Source organism: Xiphophorus couchianus, chromosome 16, assembly GCF_001444195.1.
Source record: "Xiphophorus couchianus chromosome 16, X_couchianus-1.0, whole genome shotgun sequence".
Classification (NCBI taxonomy): Eukaryota; Metazoa; Chordata; class Actinopteri; order Cyprinodontiformes; family Poeciliidae; genus Xiphophorus; species Xiphophorus couchianus.
Window position 1 is genome coordinate 17550051 of NC_040243.1, and position 22322 is coordinate 17572372.

A 22322-nucleotide genomic window follows, 5' to 3' on the forward strand; every position below is an offset into this window, starting at 1 on the left:
ATGTGTTGTTTTTGTCTCAAATGTGATGCTGGAAAAGTCTGAAAAACGACTGAAAATCCTGGAAAAGTGCTTAAATTCTACTGTAGAAAAAAATGCATGAACCCTCCTTTTTGCTTTCAACAGCTCTACTCAGGGTTTTGTGTCGGGGCAAACATAAACTCGTCTTCGTCTCCCTGCAGGTGTGTTTTGGGGAACACTACTATACTGGCTGAGTTCGCCAGCGAGGAGGAAATCAGCCGCTTCTTTGCACAAGGGCAGTCACTGGCCACGCCCTCCTCTGGCTGGCAGGCCATCGGTTCCTCTCAAAGCCGAATGGATCAGTCTCACCCCTTCCCCAGCCGCGCCTCTGAGCCCAACCAGTGGAACAGCGGCGACCTGCACAGATCCTCTCTGTGGGGCGGGTCCAACTACTCCAGTAGCCTGTGGGGGAACCCCAGCGCCACTGAGCCGGGGCGGATCAGCAGCCCCTCTCCAATCAGCTCCTTCCTCCCGGTGGACCACCTGACGGGGGGCGGGGACTCCATGTGAAGCGCCAGACGGGTCAGTAGAGAATAGTCAATAATCAGCTGAAGAAAACGGAAAGAAAAGAGTAGTTCTAAACGCAACCGCTCTGGTTGGGACTCTTTCTCACTTAGAAGATATTCAACAAAACGGGGGGCCGTGGTGTCTCCCCCTGTGGAATACAAGTTACGTTTCTCTTTCTGCACATATGTCCACTTTGTTTTAGCCCAAAAACATATCAGTCAGAATACTTGAATCATGCAGGCCAATTCTATAATGTGAACGGATGGATATTTGCTTCCAGGTAGTGCTCTTTCAGACCGAAAAAAGCTTCAGTCAAGTTCATTATTATTATTATATATATTTTGTTTCATTCGTCATGTTTATTTGAATTCCAATTCTTTTATTTTCAACATTTTCTTTTTTTTTTTTGGCGTTTTGTTTGACAATGTTGGAGTATGAGCTTTTTTAACTTTGCACTGAATGTGGTTTTTTTCTCAGTATATATAATCTGCAATATAGAGGGAGCAGCCAGTTTTTTCCAGTGTAGCTGTTTACTCATTGAGGTCCTTATCGTACGTGTGCGCGCGAGTACTTTGTGTGTTTGTGATTGCATTGTGAATGAGTATATGTGCGCTCCTCTCTGCCTTGGCACACCTACCTTACTGGTTGTTGTGGAGTTCAAGATCAACAGATAAGTTCAAGAATAAAAGCCTGACTTAGGATGATTATCTGGTGATGGAAAGAAAGAGAAAAAAATGAAAAGAATAAGTGACATTTAAAAGTATTGCACCAATTTTTGTTTTAAAACTAAAGAAAGTTGAGCTCTGCAGTGCAAAGGACTGTAGCCGCAGCTGGGACTAGCAAGCCTCTCCCGCTCTAAGTAAGTGGGCGGGGCCTATCTAGCAAGCCCTCCCGGTCGCCCCCTAGCGGGGCGGGGAGGGAACAGCACTTTCAGAATAGGCTTTCAATGTTTTTTGGAGGTGCCACACTGCAACCTCTTGTTTACAAGACTTAGGAGGCAGAACGTGTGTCCATTCTTCATTTTAAAGAGAAGATAAACTAAAATAAAAATACAATAAAAAAATTTAAAAAGCTAAAAAAAAAAAAAGGTGTATATAAAAATTATAAAAAGAAATAGAAAAAAGCAAACAAAAAAAAAAACTCTTGAGGATGAAGACGATCGTTGTAACTCTGGGAATTCGGATCAGTGTTTTTTTGGTTCTTTTTTTTTTTTTCTTGGCCATGGCATTGGTTATTTAAACTATTCCTCTTCTTGTCTGCTAAATAACCAGCAATGGTTCTCAGGAAATCAAGCCAGTTTCCCCCTCGCCCCTTGTAGTTGAATTTAAAAACAAAAACAAACAAAAAAATAAAATAAACTTACTACTACTCCTTGTAGGAAAGGAAAATCCAACATCTAGCACTGAAAACTATGTAAAGGTCTTTTTTTTTTTTCTTATATATTTTTTTTCCTCTGCCAAATAACTGCTTTAAAGCTGGAGAAGCTCACACACTGCTTTCAATATGCTGTCTTGTTTTGAAGGAGGAGGAGCGTTCCCGGTAAAGACGGTGGGAAGGACGGAGGAGGGACTGTAAATCATCCCAGCGCTCCCTCTCTCCCTCCATTCCTCTCTCCTCCTCCTCCTCCTCCACTCCATTGTTGTAGAAACTTTGGGGACTGTTTTTAATGTGAGTGTAAAATGTCTGGTCACTTATGATAATAATAAAAAAACAAAAACAAGAGAAATGGCAAAATCTGTATCTATGCATACTGTAGCCTCTCGTATTCACAAGGCCTGCCGAGAGGTTTTTCTTTTCATTTTTGTTCCCTGTCTCTCAAAAAAAATATATGTTTGAAATGTTTCATTAAGTACGACTACACGCTTTTTTTTTTTTGTTTAGTTTTGTTGCTTATAATCATTGCCACAAATGTGTTTTAAAAAAGGTATACAACAACAAAAACAAAAAAAAACAAAATTTGGTTGAAGATATTTTAACAGTGCAAAAGTCGTCCACATTTCATTGCCTTGATCCTAAATGTGTCCGAAGATGCAACAAGTCAAGTGGCTTCTACCTGTTTACAAATAGAATATGATTGTATTGTTGTACTGTTTTTGTTTTTCTTTATTTTTTGTTTCTTTTATATATATATTTTTTTGGTTGGTTGGTTTTCTCTTCCCATCCTTTGCGTCTGGGAAGGGTGGGGTACTCATCTGAAGTTTCTGACGTCATAAATTTGTTTGTGTGTGTGTGTGAGAAAGCGAGAGAACAGTGTGAATGTAACTGTTGATTTCAAAAGAAATACTTGCGTGAACATTAAATTTACCTGTATACCAGTGATTGTTGAGTTACTACGATGCACAATTTTTAGCGCGACAGAGCGAAAGCTTCAGAGCACGTTGGACGAGAGATCAGCATTAGCGAAGCCATGGACCTTAATTTTCTTTTTCTCGTGTTATTTTTACTTTTCTCTTCCCGTGTTCAGCCTGCTATGCGTGTGTGTGTGTGTTGGCGTGCACACATTAACATCCCTCCCCCCCAACACCAATATAGAGTTTTTATTTCAGAAGTACTACAAGCTTTTCGGCTTTTGTTGTGTTTTTTTTTTTGTTTTGAAGTTTCACCGTGAATATATACAATAAACGACTTTAAGGCGTATGTAGTGAATAAACCTCGAGTATTAGCCAGACTTGACAGTGGTGTGTGCCAGTATTGAATGCTCTCTACCAAATAATTCAATCATACAAAAACAAGGATTAGTTTACTTAATTCCACATCTCTTTGCTTAAACTATAAATATATATATAAATATATTATTTGTGCTTTTGTCTTGTTGAAGTTATCAAGTGGAACATCTGAACTGTGTTTTTAGGGTTTTTTTTTTTTTTTTTAAGTTAGATTGACAGAATGAACCGAGGAGCCTTGGATTTTGCACTTGGGCGGATTGGAGGAAGCACCGGAGTCGGGTCGGGGTCATACAAGCGGGCGAGGATTTAGCTTAGCGACAGGGTAACTATTGTGTGGCGTGAGCTGCAGCTACAGACGACGGTGCTTAGTTTTTTTTTTGTTGTTTTTGTTTTTTCCTCGCCTCGGAATGTAGTGGAAACGGTTAAAAAGGCTCAGCGGAGCTCCGATTTGACCCATTCTGCATCTTCAGCCATGTCGCCACCGCATGGGACGGACGTGGTTTATTGTTGAGGAGGTGGGGGTTAAGAAGCAGGGGGATGTTCTGACCATGCCGGGCGATCATGGCGGGAGATTCTTATGACTGAAAATAGTTGGTTTTTTGGGGGATTTTTTTTTTCTTTCTCCTTTTTTCGTAACCCCTTTGTGACTCAGGCAAGAGGATGTGACTTATAAGGCTCGTTTTCAGGGACACACAGGGTTCCGCTCGCTTCCTTGCTGGCTTATCTTGAATCAACTCTCCCACATCCAAACCCTAAGCTCAATTACAGGGGAGACGATCCAAAAGAAAAAAAGAAACTGACAAAAAAATATGGGGCAAGTCAACCCCAATCTGTCCATATTCCCTTTCCGCTCGTTTAAAAGGACTTTGTTCATTCTGATTTATTTTGGGGGTGGGATGGTATTGTTTTCTTTTTAGCAATGCACATTTTTCCTGCGCTGATTTAAGAGCGGTTTTGTCCTACTTTAGTACCCTTACCTTAAACGTTAGTGGGACGATGACTGAGCTCTGAGCAGCCCCAGAGGTGGCATCGCTAGCGCTGTTAGAGAAGGGACAAGCAACGTCTGTAAAACGCCTCTCGGTAATAATATTGTTGTTTTTTTTTTGTTCCCAGCAGAATTGTTCTATCTTTCTGTCTTGTTCAATCTACTGTTAGTGTGTGTGTGTGTGAGTGAGTGAAGATGCACGTGTGTGTGTGTGTGTGAGAGAGAGTGAACTTATGCCAAATCGAGGAGGGAGGGTTGTTAGGGAAGGAAAGGGATTTGTTTTTTTTTGTTGTTGTGTTTTTTAAAGCGGTATGTGTGCATATGTGTATTTAAAAAGCTGGACAATGTTAAATGCTTGAAGAAAAAAAAAAAAAACATTTGCAAAAAGATGACATGAGGAAAACCACCATGAGCAATGTACAATCCCCAAAACGCTGCCAAGCAGCTTGACGACAGGGCCAGAAGAGGGGAGGAAAGAAGGAAAGAGATTGGTAGGAGAGGAGGGAAGGTCACTGGTGATACTCTACTACTTTTTGTTTTTTATATATATTTAAAGTACAAATAATGTGACTTGTGTTATTTCTCTTAACTATCCTGTGACTAAAATGCTATATTATATCATAACACACACCCAACGGCTCCTACAGTCGATCAAAAGTGCTAAGGCTATTTTATTTTATTTTTTAAGAAAAACAAAAACTGTGAGAATCTGCTGTCTTTTGTTTTACACTTAGTATGACCACACATGTACAAACCCTGAAAAGCTTTAGTCTAACCAGCACAAAGATGTGGGTCGGGGGCGGGTGGGATTTATTTTTACCTTTTATTTTTGTTCCCCTTTCTCTTTCTCGGGGTCGGGTGTTGCTCAGAGAGACTATGCAGTGGAGTGTTGAACCCAGGCTTCCATGTCCACCTTGGGTTTTCTGTTCTCTAAATTATATTAAAAAGAAATTTAAAAAAAAAAATCCCTTTTTAGAAACGCAGCTCGAGATGGGATTCCCAATAACGTTCCTCAAACATGTGCCATCTTTGAATTGTACTGCTTCTAATAAACTTTAAAAATAAAGCAAAGAAAAATCAAAAAAAAAAAAAAAAACACAAAACCTGATAAACCTTTATTACCTAGCAGGGCCAGTTGTAGCAGAAGAGGACAGGTTAAGATTTGCAAAGTCCATTTATTTTCCCAGCTTGGCCGGTGAAACTGCAAATTTTACACAACTACAATGTTTTTTATAGAGATTCTATCAATCCACAGTGTGTAGTTGGATCACCTTTAAACCTATTATGCACATTGCTTTGGGGAGACTGTTGAAACTATACATAATATATACATATATATATAGATATAAGCTTACAGTGTCTATAATCATCGAGAGGACGCGGTCCTTTCCAACAAACAGAACAGGAAGTACCTTTTGCTTTCATTTTCCAAATGTCTTCCTTGGATCATCAAAGGATTTTATCTTAACTTCAGTGGAATCTGCACTTTTTGAAGGACAATCTTTATTTGTATGGGTATAAATTGACAAAAAAAAAAAACACTTTAAAAAAAAATCAAGTCGCCTGATATTACATGGTATAGAAAACCAACTCCAGTGTGCTCTAATAATGAATGTCTCCTCTGATGCTGTCTATGTTTGGGTTCATTTAATCTTTTTATCCTTTTTTTTTTTGTTGCTTGGTTTGTTCTGTATTTTTTTTTTTTTTTCCTCTTTAATTTTCTGGATTTTAGTACTCTTAGGAGAATCTGTATTAAGGTGTAGAGTAGTAGTTAGTAGGTCTTCTGTTGGCTGTACTTGTATACTGATTATTGTTTGTAACCCTCTGGCTCCTGCAGCCAGCATACAAAGCTGTATAACTTGGGTACAACCCTCAATAAAAGACTAACAGTGACAAAACGCTCAAGCTCACCGCATCTTTATTTCCACGGCTTCTCCACAACCTTGGTATTTTATGTTCAGTGTTTTCCAGGTAAGAAGCATAAGCAGACTATTCTAACCCATTGTCTAAATTGCTCCCTTTTGCCTCCAACGTGCTTTGCTTCTCTGTCCTTTCATCAATGGAAACGATGAGAAATCTGTACTGGGTGTTTAATACAGAACTTAATTCTTGTACACAACAGATGAACAAATCGCATCTGTATTCGTATGCTTCGAATGAAACGAGACCACAGCCGCGTTTACAGAACCCAACATCCTGCCTTTATTGATCTATTCATGAGAAAATTATACATCAATTTGACAATTTGAACCTGAAGTAAAATTAAACTCAGGGCTGTGATAGATCCTCGTTTAATACAGCTTCTTAACATCCAAGCTCCCAAGCACATGTTCGTTTTAAATACAGTGAAACACAAGACACGGCAGGCGATTGCAGACGTCGCTACGATGGAGCGAAGAGCTTGACAGGGGAATGAGGGGGTGTTGAAGTGGAAAAAACTGCCGCCGATCTGCTTCGTAAGTACTTCCCATGGGGTGGGCACCTTCTGGAAGTAGAAAGTGATGTGAAAAATCAAATGAAGGTGTACTAAAGAGAGGCTGAGAGCAGAGTGGAAGTACTTGCCTTTGAACTATTATTCATAAACATCCTTCTTGTCTGCAATGTACTGTACAATCTCCTCAGGAGTCATGAGCTTCTCCGCTTCTGCATCTGGGATCTCAAAGCCTGCAGCAGAAACGGAATAGGGAGGTCCAACAAACGATGAGCCGGAATAAACTGAAATCCAAATCTTTTTTTATTTATTTTTTTTAGCTCAAGAGCATCTCATGCTATAAGATAAACCACTGATTTCTGCATGGCGATCTCTCCTTCTTTGCTTCTCAACCTGGATTACTAACCAACCAGCTCTCACCAAACTCGTCTTCCATGGCCATTATGATCTCCACCTGGTCCAAGCTGTCCAATCCCAAATCTTTCATGAAATGAGAGGTTACCTGAAGCTGGAGAATAAAACACAATTATTTAGTGACTTCATTCTTTTTTTTAATAAGTTATCCTGACTTCAGAAAATATAGAAACTACCTTCCAGAGTTTTCTAGACTTCTTAAAGAGCCAATAGAAACTTTTTTTTTGTCTTGCTTAGCAACAACTCACCTTTTCTGGGTTGATCTTGTCGTAGAGTTTCAGTACATACAAGACACGGTCTTTGATGGTTTCTAGGGTGAGAGGGGGCAGGTCGCCATACTGTCGGCACAGCAACCCCACTGATGAGATCTAAGCAAGGCCCGGGAGAAAGAGACAGGAGAGCTCAGGACGTCAGATCAACATATTTCTCTACACTGTTAAAGAAACTAAAGATCCACTGATTTTCAGCAAAATCCTGATAATAACAGACACTTGGGAACCCAAAAATCTAATCTTTTTACAATCATTTTTCAGTGGGGAAGTCATTACTGACAGAAGACGACTTGAGTTAGGCCACTTCCACAATCAGCGAAATGAACAGGAATGTATGAAGTGGCGTGTTCAAGCATTTCCATGGTTCGTACAAGTTGTTAGAAAAGGTATTTCAGCAGTTATTGGGCAAATGAATTGTTTTGTAATGCCAATTTCTACTATGAGAAGATGATCATGTCTTTATTAAAGACACACAAGAAGGTTCATAGTAAAAAAATAATATAAACAAGATTTTTAAAAAATAAAAAATAAACAAGGCTCGTAAAAGTGTGCCTTTGGTGTACTTACACTTTATGATCTAATTCCTTCAGAAATTGTTATAAAGTAGGAATAAAGGTTAATTACATTGCAGAGAGGATAGGATGAACGAGGTTTTGGACTTATCTAAATCTGAGAGGAAAAGTGATACCTCTTTTCATTTAAACCAGTTGCATTTTTACTCGTCTTCACCTGTAAAAAGCAGTGACGCAAACGTGTACTGCACAGAATATTTAGTAATGAACCCTAAAGACTCCAGTTTTCAATAACAAATCCATAACGATGTCTTTGTTGTGCAAACTGAAGCTTTCTGCTATTCCTTCGCAATCTTCTGAGTGTATAAAAACATGCCTTTAGAGAGTGGTTTTCATCCACTGTTAGAGGCATTTAATTTAATGTATGTCTGGGGTGCAGACTTACCCAACACAAGTACAACAACACATGCCAGTAAACCTTGCTAACAGCTAGCTTTAAGTGCTAACACGCCACAAAACTCAGCAGTTGTATCGTAATAGCACTCCGTCATAAAGGTGACCACACAATCGTGTTGAAAAATTAGTCCGCGAGCTAAAACAAAGGTCACACATCCCAGTAAACCCGCAGCAGACCGCATTAGCCTGTGAGCTTTGAAAGACATCGGGTAGGTCACACACAGCTAGGCCGCAGCTCTGCCCCGCGCTAGCAGCAACTTACCCTGCTCTGCCCCAGCCACCGCGTCCTCCGGCTGTCTGCAGCGGAGGAGAAAGGTCGGTGGACGGGGACTGCCGGGGCCACAGCCGCTCTGAGCGCGAGGTTGACCGGGCAAAGCCTCAACGAGGGCCGGCCGAGCGAGCGGACACACTGCTGCAGGACACGAGCCGCCATGTTGTAGGAGAACCTGCTGAATCGGAGGCAAGTTAGAAGACTCCAGGTCAAGGGCTCCAATCTGCGCATGCGCGTTAAATACGAGACTCTTTTTCTTAAAAAATAATTTGCTGTTTATTTTTGGTTAATATTTTATAGTGTACTATAGACACGTTTTAAATGTGATATTCATACGAATAATAATTTATTAGAAAGGAAAATTATGGAAGCATCTAGGGCCGACTAATCGATCCTTGAAGGAGCATGCGCAGAATACAGGAAGTGAAAAGGGCTGAACTCAGAGCTGGAAATAATAACTACATGCTTTTATCAAATAACAACCACTTCTGTTGTTGATATTATAACTAATTACTAACCATGGAGCTGTCTGAAATATTGTACAACAAAGCGGAGTACATTGAAACGGTAATAGATGCGGCGTTTGAATCCTTTAGTAGCTAAAGTAGCGGCTCTTCTAACTGGCTGTCTGCTAATGTGGAGAAGGGCGTCGGATGCAAGAAGAGGGGTTTAATATGTTGTGGTTTTTACAGGCTTCTGGAAACAAAGTGAGCAGGCAGTCCGTGCTGTGCGGGAGTCAGAACATCGTACTGAACGGCAAAGTGAGAAAAACAACAAGAACGCACCGAGCTAACGCTGCTATCAAGGAGAGGAATCTGGCTTTAATGCTTTGCTTGTTGTTTTTTCTTCTGCAGACTATCGTGATGAATGACTGCATCATCAGGGGGGACCTGGCTAATGTAAGAGTGGGCAGACACTGTGTTGTAAAAAGCCGGAGTGTTATTCGACCACCTTTTAAAAAGTTCAGCAAAGGGTAAGAGGCATTCTTCTCATGTTCCACGGCTTCAAGCTGAACATGTCACATTTAATCTTGTTTTAGTTCTGTCTTAAAACGGATTCAGATGCTTGAGTTTTTGCAGATGTCTTCATCTCTCTGTATGTAATCCAGAAAAAAAAAACTAACCAAACTGTATTTCAGTCAGTCATTCTGCGGGCTTTTAGAGTCTTATTTATGTTTGTTTTTATGTTTTTTCACTCAGCGTATCTTATCCTTATCCCTGTTTTGCTTCAGTGTGGCGTTTTTCCCGCTCCACATTGGAGACCATGTCTTCATCGAGGAGGACTGTGTGGTCAATGCAGCGCAGATCGGTTCCTATGTCCACATCGGCAAGAACTGTGTGATAGTAAGTGGTGGTGGGGTTAAAAGACAGCCTATCTTTAAAAAAAAAAGGAGAAAAAAAGTGGAACTGTCTCCCAGCTACAGTCTTCTGCAGTCACATGGTGGTCATGCTTTGAAGAGAAGAAAATAGCAAGAAGCGCCGAAACATCAGATTAATATGTGTCTATTTGGGGGGGAAAAATGGAGGACATGCAGAGAATATTTATGGAAATAGAGTATGAAGAAATACAGCTTACATATAACAAATTAAAAGACCCACAGCTTCCCCCAAATCTGAATCTATACGACTTCCGGAGGCGGTGAAAGGTTTTAACTCAGAGATGTTTGCTAATTTTATTCGTTCTGTCTTGCAGGGTCGTCGATGTGTGCTGAAAGACTGCTGCAAGATCCTAGACAACACGGTGCTTCCTCCTGAGACAGTGGTGCCACCTTTCACCGTCTTCTCCGGATGTCCAGGTCAGCAGGACACACAGCAGACTTATTTGTCTTTTTTTCCACCAAATCTGCTTTTAAGTCTTTTTTCCCTCCCTCTCTCACTCTGGTGCTCCTCCAGGTCTGTTTTCAGGAGAGCTCCCAGAATGCACACAGGATCTCATGATTGATGTAACCAAGAGCTACTACCAGAAGTTCCTGCCGCTCAGCCAGATCTGAACCACACTGCTACACTTTAAGCCAGCCCTGTGTTCAGACGGGTGGGAGCTCCTGGAGAACTGCTCTGGACTTTTCTCATCAAAACGTCACACTAGGATTTTATTTAACTCCTCTTCCAAATCCTTATATTCTCTCCAACATGTCAGATACAGAAACAACCTGGTTCCTGATTTATTTTATACACCAATGTTTTTCTTCATCTGCTGCTCGTAAGTGAAGGAGAGGTCAAGACCTTATAAAATTCAGCCAGTGGATCTTCAGCAGCGTTGGCTGTATATGTAACCCTACACCTTCGCCCTTAAAATGAAACTGTATGCATTAGTTTGCTTTTTTCCCTACTGTACCCCAGACTTTGTTGAACCCCGTTTTTATTTTAATTTTTTTATTTGATCTCGTTGTTGAAGGTTGGTCCTGCTTTGCATTTGTCATTTAAGTTTACAGTTGTTGCAACACTCAATTATTTAAGCCTGTAAATAAATGCAAATGTGTGAAATTGTCTAAACTATTGATCTTTAATAATGTCAATGTTGAGTTCTACATTGGGGGGGAGAAACTGGCGCATCTTTTTAATACGGTATCTTGGAGCCCTCTGGTGGTTCAAAGAAGAACTTCAGGTGACCATTAGTTTTTCCGTCTGTTAGAAAAATACGTTTTGAGAAATTAAGATAAACTGACGTTCACACATGGAAAATGCTGTTGCTTTGGTTGAAACTTTCCATTATATGCATATTTTAGGAGTATATTCACAGTTTAATATTTATCCTGGATCTTTTGTTGGGTATGTCAAAACAGGGCTATGCCCAAGTAGAACCGTTTATACTTTTCCTCGCTAAAAGTTAACTGAGACGGCCGAAACGAGATCCCTTTTCTGATTGGCTGGCTACATTGCTCATTGTCCAATCAATGTGGGGTGTACAGTTTAGGAGCGTGGGTTGCAGGGGCAGAATTTTACGTCACATAAAAATCTAGTTATGCAAACTCCAATTTATTTTAAATCATAGGACTTTAAGTTTAGATATCCATTTTCTTAAAAGAAAAAAAAATAGAAAATTAAGACCTCCGTGCCACAGTATATATCTTTTAAAAAAAAATAAAAATGAAAACACATAACTCATACCATTTCAACTGAACTGCTTTATTTATTTTACAATGTGAACCACATATATCATACCAACAATTATTTGTTAAGTATATAGATTAGCCATTTATCTTATTTTAGACAAATAAGTATCCAGAAACAGCTGATCATAGTTTTGGCTCTGAAGACATCATGTGGCATGAGTCAGTCTGATGAAGGTGATGAAGGCCATGACCGACTGAGAAAAAGAACAAAAACATGTCAACTCTAAACAAACCAAAAGATAGGAAACGGGCTGGCAACTTGAACAGGGGCTTGGATAACAATCGGAATTGTGGGTAAGTAGTTCAACTTTAAGGAAGATGAAAAAAAAAAATCTTTTTTAAATCTCCTGGTAAGAAAACGCCATCTCCTTTACCAACACGTTGCCATAACAACAGAAGGTGGTCAATGCTCTCAGTGTTCAGTCAGATACCCTACCAACACCAAAATGGAGTGTCAGTGGGACATTTACACCAGAGAGGATGTGGACAGGTCAGGATTCACTTCAGATTCCTCCTCAGTATCTTGAACCACAACCAACTTGAAATGTGAACATTATGGCAACAGGAAAACCTGACAAAACTACTTCCTATTGATCAGGACTTTCTTTCCATTTCCACCTAAAGTTTCAACAAATATCAATTTAAAACTCCAGGTTCTGGACTTTGCTTCGACAGAATTGACAAATCAGCTCTTCCTTCAGCCAGCAGCAGCTAAATATAAAATGTCATAATAATCAACACAATGAAATCTGCGACGAAAGCAGCATACCCTGCCGTGCCACTTTAAAGAAAACTTAATTATTTTTAATCCTTAAAAGAAAATAATAATCCAAAAGGAGTGAACTAAGTCACAAAGAAGAGCATGAGACATCAAGTCAGCAAAATTAAAAACTTTCAGTCTCAGAAAGTTCTAACTTATAAAGAGGTGTTACATCTGCTTTGCTTCATTCAGCTGGCGTTGATCAGTCATGTTTGTTTTTTTCCTATTAAATGTGTATAAAATGAAGAACTCCCACCTTTTTGAGTCCATAAATGCACCAGCCCGTATTCTGATTCATTTCCGAGTTCACCAAAAATCAGATAATGGTTCAGGATCTGTGCTTTGATGCATAAATGCATTCCAATGCTTTAATTTCTTACTTTTAAAAAAAATTATTTAGTCCTTACAAAGAAAGAAAAAAAAACTGAATCAACCAGGAAAAGTGCATATCTAATTATTGGTATTATTGCAACCACAGACAAGTTCAGGTTTGGCTGCACTGCTCTTTTTTTCTCTCGATCCGATAAACTCCTTCCATGTCCATTTCCTATTCATTGAACCAAAAACAATCAAATTTCTTCATTTATGTGACCTCAGCGTCTGATGTAATCCATATTAGTAGAGGAGAAGCAACAACTACTTTATGAATGAAATGAACACAAAAATGATCGTTTTATACGAGTGGCAAAAACAAACAAAACAAAAAACCCGTTCCTATCAAGTGCTTTGACACACAAGTCCAGCTTAAGAGCGATTCATGTGCACCAAGTTTCCAATACGATATTTATAATAAATTAAATAATTTCTCACACAGGGATGTATGCATAAATGCTCCATTGGGTGGAATCAAATGTTTTACTCACTTTTTAAGCACTTGCTGGGGGTTAAAGACCAACTTCAAGTGGGGGAGGAAAGTGGAAGTGCCGATTTGTTTGCATGAGTCAGAGGTGAAGGCTAAGTGCAAAAAAACCCCTAAAATACTTATTGCAACTCATCAGAATTGTCACACGAGCACATAAAACTGCAGCGGATCTCATGATAACACGCAGGGAAAGAGAAGGAAGGGCATAAGACTCAATTTCCATTATCATAATAATATGACAAAAAAGAAGAAAAAAAAAAAAAAGATTTGTGTAGAATCAACTTGGCTGTTCCAGCTGCAGGGAGGCGATGAGCCTGTAACTTTAACACTGCTGGGCGAAGAGAAGAAAACCAACCGCAGAACATCGAGTCACACCCAAAGCGGAACCAGCAGAAAGATGAAAAAACATGGTCTAAGTGTCCAAGCATTAATCTCCACCTGCTAGACATCATCCGCCCGGCAACTGGCTACAAATGCCACTGATGTGATGCTGGGTGAACGAGCCGCAGCGCTGTCAGGCAACAGGAAGTAACAGAAAACACACTGTCTGAAGTCGAGCCTTCGACAAGTTCTGTCCGTTTTTTTTTTTCTTTCTCTTTTTGGTGAGTCCGACGTTTGATCATGGCCCTCTCTTCCTTATTAAGGTGATGAGTGGGGGATGACAGACTGCGGGAGGGAAGCGCACACGCGTGTCAGAGATTAAGTGGCTTTTTGCTCGTCGAGCTGCACGCCGTACTTTCCGCTCATTGAGAACCGTCGGCATCCCAGAATTAGTAAGTGACCTCCTTCTTTGACTCCTTTCCAGGGCAGCTTGGTCTGAGGAATGTGTGAGGCCGTCCAAACTTCCCACTTAGTTACACTCTCTCTCACACAAACACACACACACTGCTCTCATTGTGGATTTGTACTTAGTGTTGGAAAAGGAGACAAGGAACACAATTCATGAACAAATGCAACCGAGAGCCTTCAGGCCTCACTTTCATTTCCAGTCCAGATGTTTGGAAGTCTGTACATCAGCACATATGTACTAAAAAGACCCATCCGTCCGTCCATTCTGGCTTTGAAGACTTCATCCGACCTTAATCACGCAGGCGACGCCTCAAATCACCCTGTTGCGTTTGTGCGTGGGGGAGTCCGTGATGACGTCGCTGCACTGGGTGGAGTTGCGCTTCCTGTTTCCTCCTCCCCCGGCGGCACCGGCGCCGGTAGAGTCCAGATGTCGGGCCATCTCCTCTGTAATGAAAGTGTTCAGGTCGACGTCTTGGAGGCCGTTGCGCCTGCTGCGGCACACAGGCCCGGAGCCGGAGGACGCGCCGCCGCCGCCCACGCTCCCCGTGTTGCTGCTGCTCCCGCTCACGTGCGTCGGGGAACCCGGAGCGCCAGAGCGCACGCTGATGCTCGCCATGGCGCCGCTCAGACCTGAGGACGAAAAGATGGCCCACCGAACTTCAATTGGTATGACAGCAATAAGCAAGACGACAAAACGAAAAATGGCAAACATCTAGCTTTAAGTCTGGACTTTACCAACACATTAATGTTGAACCAGAACCAAACGAGGAGAAGCAGCTTTCAGCATCTATGCACCACAAATTTGGAACAAACTTCCAGAAAATTGTAAAACAGCTGAAACACTGACTTCCTTTAAATCTCAATTAAAAACCCACCTGTTTAGGATTGTATTTGAAAAGTAATCAATTACAAATTTATTGATGGAACCTGACTTAATGTCGTGTTTTGATTGTTGATTCTATGTTGCATTGTGTTTCTGTGTTTGATATGATGTAAAGCACTTTGAAATGCCTTGCTGCTGAAATGTGCTATACAAATAAAATTTGATTGATTGATTGATTAATGTTCTCATCTAAACCTTTACTGTTAGCCCTCTTTTTATCTCAAATCTTTCGCGCTACATCTCACTCCATCTTTCCACCGCTCCATCCAGCTTCCTCTGAAGAAAAGCAACCCCTCACCAAGATGAGGTGGTATCCTGTTTCACACTGATTGGTTTTCCACCACAGACAGCATCTTTTATTTCTCCCCCTTCTAACATTTCTTCTATAAAGGAGAGATTTGTGAAGACCAACTATTTAATTTCCTGCCAGCAGATTCTCCAGTCCAAGCTGCAAAGCGCTGCAGCTCTTAAAGGGCTACAATGGGTCTCTTGATTAATGCTCTCTGTGTCCAATCAAGTTCATGTGTGCTGCAATGTCTTCATAGATCTGCAGTTTGCCATGCTAGGATGCTGGATTGAGTAGCTCTCTCTTGAAACCTTGGAGCATCCTTTGACAATCCAATGGTATTAGCAGTATTTTACTATAATGCATCAGTGTATACTTTTTCTAACGTAACACTTTCCCACGATGCCACCTGAGTTTTTGCTTTCTGATCTTGGTCACTGGACAATGAAGTTATGAAAATGACAAAGTGAAACTCCACTGCAATGCACCCAAGCAGTCCTTTTCAGCAGCTAATTGCACATATTGTAATGCAATGTAGCGTTCAGCTCTACCCAACAGCTTTAAAACATTTCAAAAGTTGATAGCTCATCTGCTACATTTTCTACTTTTCTCTCTCTTAAAACGTCAAAGCCTTCACATAATAGTTCTAGTCACTTAAGTTAGATTACACACTGATGGAAACCTACTGAACAAAAATAAATAAAAAATTACTTTTGTCAGACACTGAACTGTGTGTAGCATTCAGCAAACATCTCTTGGATGAGATAATGTCTGATCAAGACTTGGTAGGAAGGATTCAAAATCATCTGTGTCCCATGAATCATTCCTCAATATCCTGGTTTCAAGACGGCGTGTGCGCTGTCTACACACCAGCATCAGTGGTGCTATCAAAGTAGTCCAAGTAATTCAAAAATAAATTAAATATATTAAAGCTTTTAGTTTGATGGTCCAAGGTGAAAACTGTTGAGACACTGGCATCCACAGCAAAATGTCCAAAGACTTAATGTGAACACAGAAAGTTTCTTAAACTGTGGACTGCAGAGCAAGAAAGAAGTGATCAAAAATACATTTTAATTAAAGAAAACTGCTTGCGAGAAAATCAAAATAAAAGATAAAAATCTTAAGTTGATCACCCTTAAAAAATTAAACAAAATGTATGGAACTTAAAACAGATAAAGTCATTACATTTGGGTCATTTATATTTAGACAACAGTAACATAAAATTGTCTCTATTGTCCCCATACACAATAATCACTAAAGCAGAGAAGTACCAATATGGGAGGGACACTCCCATATCTCCTGACAGAGACTAAAATACTTCACACACATTTCAACTCAACATCAGATCCACCTGATTTTGTTTACATTAGAATACAAACTCTTTAAAGTAAGCTACTGAGCAATCAAACATGTATGCATGCATCTGAACGGGATAAGTTAATTAAAAAAAAAATTTTAAAAGAAAAAAAACAAACTTTTGATTTAGTCTGCTGTGCTCTGTGACATTCCCTTGGTGAGAGTTAAAACGGGACCAGCAGTTAGGATTGGCTAGTCCCGACACACCCCAGCAAAATAAACTTATCTAATGGTGACATGTGGCAGAGAAGCATGACTGAAGCAAGAAACAGAATCACGTGACCAACAACTATATATAAACTCACACACCACAACTCAGATGTTACTTATGTAGAAGGAAATAACGCCGACCAGGAGGAAACGCATTCAGCTTATAAATAAATAATTTTACCACAGATCTAATGGATTTGTTATGTTAGTGGATGAAACATTTACCAAAAAAAGAAAAAAAACACCAACCAACTTCTACCTGACACCTCCCAGATGTTCCAGTAAACATATCAAATATATCTGCCGTGTCAAAGCAAGACTAAGCTTTCCTCACCATGCAGAGCTATGGCCTCCCTGAAGGGTTGCAGGTCCGTCTCCACAGATGAGCCGGTCTCAGCCGGGGAATTAGCCCTGCTGGGGGCCACCATGGCCAGCCGAGAGTTGGTCCTGCTGCTCCTGTGTGGCGGGGCTTTGCCACACAGGAAGCTGATAAGATCCTCCCTGCGAATGGTTCTTCGGCGCTTTTTCACCCAGGCCAGCATATCCTGCAAGGAACCAATCAGTTGTATCATCTGATTGAAGCTTGATACGTTTCTCGGTTCTTTCTGCTGCTGTGGACATTTAACTGTAATCTGAAATCAACCGTTTTCTGCATTGCAAACAAATATGAGAGGAATATGTGAAGAGCAATGTTGAGGAGACAGGTTACCAAGTTCACAAAGAGGATAAAAATAAATAAATAAATCATCTACAAAGACGTAGACCCACCTTGTTACGCCGTTGGTGACCTATCTGAATGCCCCGGTCACAACTTCTCTGATGGGCTTCAACACTTTCTGAGGTGGAAGACATCACTGATCATTTTCCAAAAATTCTGCAATCATGGATCTAATAATAATTTAGTCAATCTAAATAGTGTAATACTTAAAAAAAAACATCGTCCAACAATAATACATGCTGTGCCTTACAGAAGTATTAATACACGTTGAACCTCTCAACACGTTAAGTCCATAAACTGCACAAATATACCATCAACATCATAATATCAAATTTATATCAAAAGGGACTGTTTGCAGTGCAATAATTGTTGACCAATATATTTTAAGTGTTATGAACTTGCATACGACATGCTAATGTAATATTCAACCAGTTGGACAGCATCTCACAGTAACAGATGCCAACACTGGAAACGAATGGCATTGCCCAAAATGCTAAAGGTCACAGAGGGACAGAAGCACAAACAAGACAGAATAAAATAGGCACACATTGCTGTTAATATCGTAAATGTTTACTACTACTGTGATTCTCATATCTTGGAGACCTACTACTTTCTATAAGTCTAGACAGGATTACAATAATGTAAATAGAAGCCTGTAGTTGCAATGTGACAAAGCATGAACAAGTGTGAATACTTTTTAAAGGCACTGAAATGCTTACTGTAGAAGAAACTACACAGACCTGAATTTAGAATAAATTGCAGCTCTGGCCAATTTCACTCTTATTTCTGTTAAAGTATTTTAGTTTCATCTGTAAAGACGTCATTTTGTGAAGTATATTAATTTAATGCAGCGATCAATACAACTTTTGACAGACTAGCCTCTCACCATGAAGTACACAAGGACAGTAATGATACCTGTTCATCTCATCATCTGAGTGAATATTGGTGCACACTTCTATTCGGCGTTTAAACTGATGACATCAAGTCTAATGGAGAGGGTAGCAGCTTAAAAAGCACATGCCAATCACATGGACAGTTACCTTTGTAAAGGTTGGTTACTGCAGTAGCAGCATTCTGAAATGGCACCCACAATGACAGGCCCTGTTGGTGGCATACCCTGTCTGTGGAAGAGAAGAGAAATGGAGAGTTACTATATATCTCACAACACTGAGCTTTTTTCATATGGACTCTGTGAGAAATGTGTGACTAAAGCACATCGAGGGTTGGGGTTGAAGAAGCGAGGTTCACTTATAAACGCCATTTTGTCTGGCCTCTACAACTGCAGAGATGGGGTTTGGCATAAAAATAGATGTCAGCAGGCAGCGAGACGGCCAACAGGGCAGCGGAGAGAAAGTACCGAACTTAACTGCACTCTCAGCAGTAAAGTTCCTAGGCGATGCGAAATACACATACAAGACAAACAATACGTCAAACTCGTTGCTGTTGGGGTATCTATATATGTAAAATACTAGACCGTGAAAGCAGGGAACCAATATTTTCCTCGCCATCTTGTAATTTTAACGCTCGCCAAAAGCAGCCTCCGAATTAGCAGGGAAACGCGAGTTTTATCAACAACCGTACAGTGATGTATTCTCGTTAAATATGTAAAGAACCGTTTAAAAATATCCACTTTGACTTCATAGCATTTGTTAACACTGACAGTCAGCTGGGAATGTCGCGTAGCTACGACTGTTGTTACCATCGCCATTTTGTAACTACTTGGCTAATGTGAAGTTAGCTACGATCTAGTTAATGTCAACAAACTGTATAATATTTTTTTTAAAAAGTAGCCACTATCGTTTATTTATTGCTATCCTCTGTTTATCCAGAAAACAACGTATAACACTATATATATTTTTACATAAACAAGAAAATGCTAATCCTTGGCAACCACAAGCCAGCTAACTTTAGCTTTAAAAAAGTCACCTGTGAACGCTACTCCTGGTACCGGCTAGCAAGCTGGATAAGCTAGCTAGCATTTAGCCCACAGTTACTGTAGATACAGATCCGGGTTGCTAACCCACTAGCAGTGGTTAAATAGCTACATATCTCTCGCTAAGTTATTACAAGCTGATAAGAAAGTGCTGCCTTTTTTTTTTTTTACCTTTGTATAATTGGGCTACGGCAGTGGCGGAGTTCTGGAAGAGATGCCAGAGTTTATCCTGGTCATTGTCGGCCTCTTCCTCGCCCGGGTCCATCGTCTCGGCTTCGGCTAAACATTGCCGCTCCCATTTTGAGAACCAGTGCTCCGGTCCGTGTTCCTGTATCTCCGAGTCCCCGTCTTCCTTCTTCTCCTCCATTTAATGCAAGAGAGCTCGGAGGAAATTCGTTTCTAACGTTTTAATATGATAATATTTGGACAGCATATATAGAGTTATATAAATAAAGTCATAAATACTGTTATGTATTCTTTCTTTTTGTTCACTAATTTAGCACCGCAGCCTCTCCCGACTACCTCAGAAGAGAAGCCTAGCTAACTATTTTTCTCTACTTGCCGACGTCGGGATATATACATGACACACTATCGTGTTATGTACTTCACTCCACCCATTGCTACATATGTCAACAACAATTGGCCACATCAGCATTGTGGGTGGGCTTTAGGGCTTTACGCTTTATGATTGGCTGTCCAACATGTCCGTCCGGAAACTGGCAAAATAGAGTTTCAAAGGCAATTTTGTTGGGAGCTTTGATTATATTATATTATATTATATTATATTATATTATATTATATTATATTATATTATATTATATTATATTATATTATACAAATCAAAATTTAAAGGTCATATTTGTATGCTGAAAATGAATGTAAAAACCTTAAATATATTATTATCAATAAATGTTCTAATCTGTCAGTTACTTTTGGAAAATTAAAGAGATTATTCAATAAAATACATTAATAATTTTGATATCAAATAGCTTAAATTTAGATTTTTGCAAAGTTCAGTATAACATACTGAAAGTATGTCATAGATCCAAAGTATTATGTACATATACATAACTATCCAAATTATTCAGATTTATTATTTTATTATGGTGACCCAGAAGAATGAAAAACTATCTGCTATCTTCACCTCAAATTAAATAAGTTATTAAATTTTTACAAAAGTAAAATTTATTCATCTATAAATTAGACATTTTCAGCTATTTCTTTGCTTGTATTTTATTCAAACTTCTCACTGCATCTCTAAAATTAAGAAAAGAAACAAACAGACATATGATTCGCTATGATGTATGTCTTTGTAAGATCTGTTACTCTGGTCCCATCAGTAGATAAATTGAGAACATAATATAATACACATACAACTCAATCAGCAACATTTACATATATATTTTTTTCACTTGTCTTATCCTGGCATTTCCTGAATAGAGAAATTGGTTGCCCACATGCATTAGGGCAGATTTGCTCTACAAAAAGGTTCTTTCATGTTGGAATACTAATTGCTCGATTGACTTTATTAAATCAAGACTGTAGCCAGCATCAACATTGGCAGACCAAATTGTTGTAATAGTAACATATGTTCAAATATTCACATTATTTGTGGTACAGTATCTAGATGAAAATGTCACCTGAAGGTACAAAGTAGTTAGAAGGGTAAGAAACTTAGAAAGCATTGCAAAACTGGCAGAACCCCCTGGCCCTGTTACCTGCTACCTACACTGCTAAAGCTGCCACATATACCACACAGGCTAGACCTAGAACCAAGTCTCCATGGCAGCCCCTCATATGCACACAGCTCTGCCAGAAAGACCACCCAGCGCCGAGCAGGAGAGACCTCTCCTGAGACCCCAACATGCCAGACAGGCAACAGCCCGCTGCAGTAGTTGGAACTCAGGAGGACCCAAGTTAGGGAGAGCACATTGCTATCCCACCTCATGAGCTAGCAATGACCAATGGAAGCTTGTGTAATTAAACTTAGAGACTTCAGTTCATTTCCACTTCCAATATTATGATTTTTATAATCATAAGGAAAGCTCAGTGCAAGTGGTTCTGTTGAGCCATTATTTCATAACAACATATTAGCTTGTTTTTATTTAAATGTACATTTATTGGCAAGTTATAGATATAGCAACACATTTCCACCTTTCAGCTGGGAGACAATGATAAAAAAAGTTAAACTCTGAAACAATTAATACATAAATTATGTTTGTGGGTTCTTTTTTAAAACTCAGATCTTAAGATTAAAAAAACTGGTCCTAAGTAAAGTTTTGATACTTCTTCATTAACAATCTAAATATTGTTAAAATATTTCTTACTTTACTCAAATTCTTCTCTTGCCAGTTAACTTTTTTCAGCAGCTTATCTAGCTCTAGTTGTAGCTAAAAGAAAGTATACCCTCTTTGAATACCTTTTTGAACTTCACAAAATGCCAAGTCAGTAAATCAACAGTTTTAGCTTTTTCACACATTGACCCTTTATTATTTTTTGTTCAATTCATAAGTAGTGTGCAATCAAGAATTATTCTAAAATTAAATGTGCCTCATATCAAGGAACAAAAGAAAATAATTGTTATATTTGATTGTCTCTATTTTTGGAAATATTTCTTCTTTTCAAACAGGAAGAAGAAAAATTCATTTTATACTTTTTTAGCTCATTCTAGTTGTGAAGGTTTGGACTCAACAGAAGATAAAGAATGTTGTAGTTCCATTATGGGACTTTGGAAACTTCTCTTAGCACCTTATGGTTTGCTTTTAGAGTTCATTAGGCATCCAGAACAGGGCATGTCAGCAGTTGTTTTGAATATCCTTCACTTTTAGACTATGCCCCAGACATAGACAGTGTTCAAGAGTTTTTTTTTTTTAAACCCATG

General features: G+C 39.5%; 4 protein-coding genes across 7 annotated transcripts in view; 2 read left to right on the top strand and 2 right to left on the bottom strand.

Moving 5' to 3' along the window:
* LOC114159970 (trinucleotide repeat-containing gene 6A protein) overlaps positions 1-5253 on the top strand; it is a 36600-nt gene extending 31347 nt beyond the window's left edge. For 2 of the 3 annotated variants that reach the window (XM_028042273.1, XM_028042275.1), the window contains exon 26: positions 180-5253. In XM_028042273.1, the coding sequence (XP_027898074.1) occupies positions 180-528 (349 nt within the window). In that variant the 3' untranslated portion in view covers positions 529-5253. The remainder of the gene's footprint in view (positions 1-179) is intronic. The other variant, XM_028042272.1, reaches the window with a different exon arrangement.
* A 1101-nt stretch (positions 5254-6354) lies between these two features.
* ndufab1b (NADH:ubiquinone oxidoreductase subunit AB1b) lies at positions 6355-8736 on the bottom strand. Of its 2 annotated transcripts, XM_028042279.1 has the most exons (5): positions 8524-8735; positions 7270-7389; positions 7028-7115; positions 6739-6840; positions 6355-6661 (listed from the first exon to the last, which is right to left on the bottom strand). In XM_028042279.1, exons 1-4 carry the CDS (start codon positions 8692-8694, stop codon positions 6749-6751), a joined length of 471 nt encoding a protein of 156 aa, XP_027898080.1. In that variant the 5' UTR covers positions 8695-8735; the 3' UTR covers positions 6355-6661; positions 6739-6748. The 2 variants fall into 2 exon arrangements, with proteins under 2 accessions (XP_027898080.1, XP_027898079.1); XM_028042278.1 differs by lacking the exon at positions 6355-6661 and having other exon boundaries at positions 8524-8736.
* Positions 8737-8919: 183 nt separating this feature from the next.
* Positions 8920-11018, top strand: dctn5 (dynactin 5). The gene is made up of 6 exons (XM_028042277.1): positions 8920-9099; positions 9225-9293; positions 9387-9505; positions 9764-9875; positions 10225-10327; positions 10425-11018. The coding sequence occupies exons 1-6, from the start codon at positions 9052-9054 to the stop codon at positions 10520-10522; spliced, it is 549 nt and encodes a 182-aa protein (XP_027898078.1). The 5' UTR covers positions 8920-9051; the 3' UTR covers positions 10523-11018.
* A 2825-nt stretch (positions 11019-13843) lies between these two features.
* hapstr1a (HUWE1 associated protein modifying stress responses a) lies at positions 13844-20031 on the bottom strand. Its single transcript, XM_028042276.1, has 5 exons — positions 19613-20031; positions 18549-18629; positions 17559-17626; positions 17125-17335; positions 13844-14685 (listed from the first exon to the last, which is right to left on the bottom strand). Exons 1-5 carry the CDS (start codon positions 19806-19808, stop codon positions 14366-14368), a joined length of 876 nt encoding a protein of 291 aa, XP_027898077.1. The 5' UTR covers positions 19809-20031; the 3' UTR covers positions 13844-14365.
* Positions 20032-22322: the final 2291 nt, after the last annotated feature.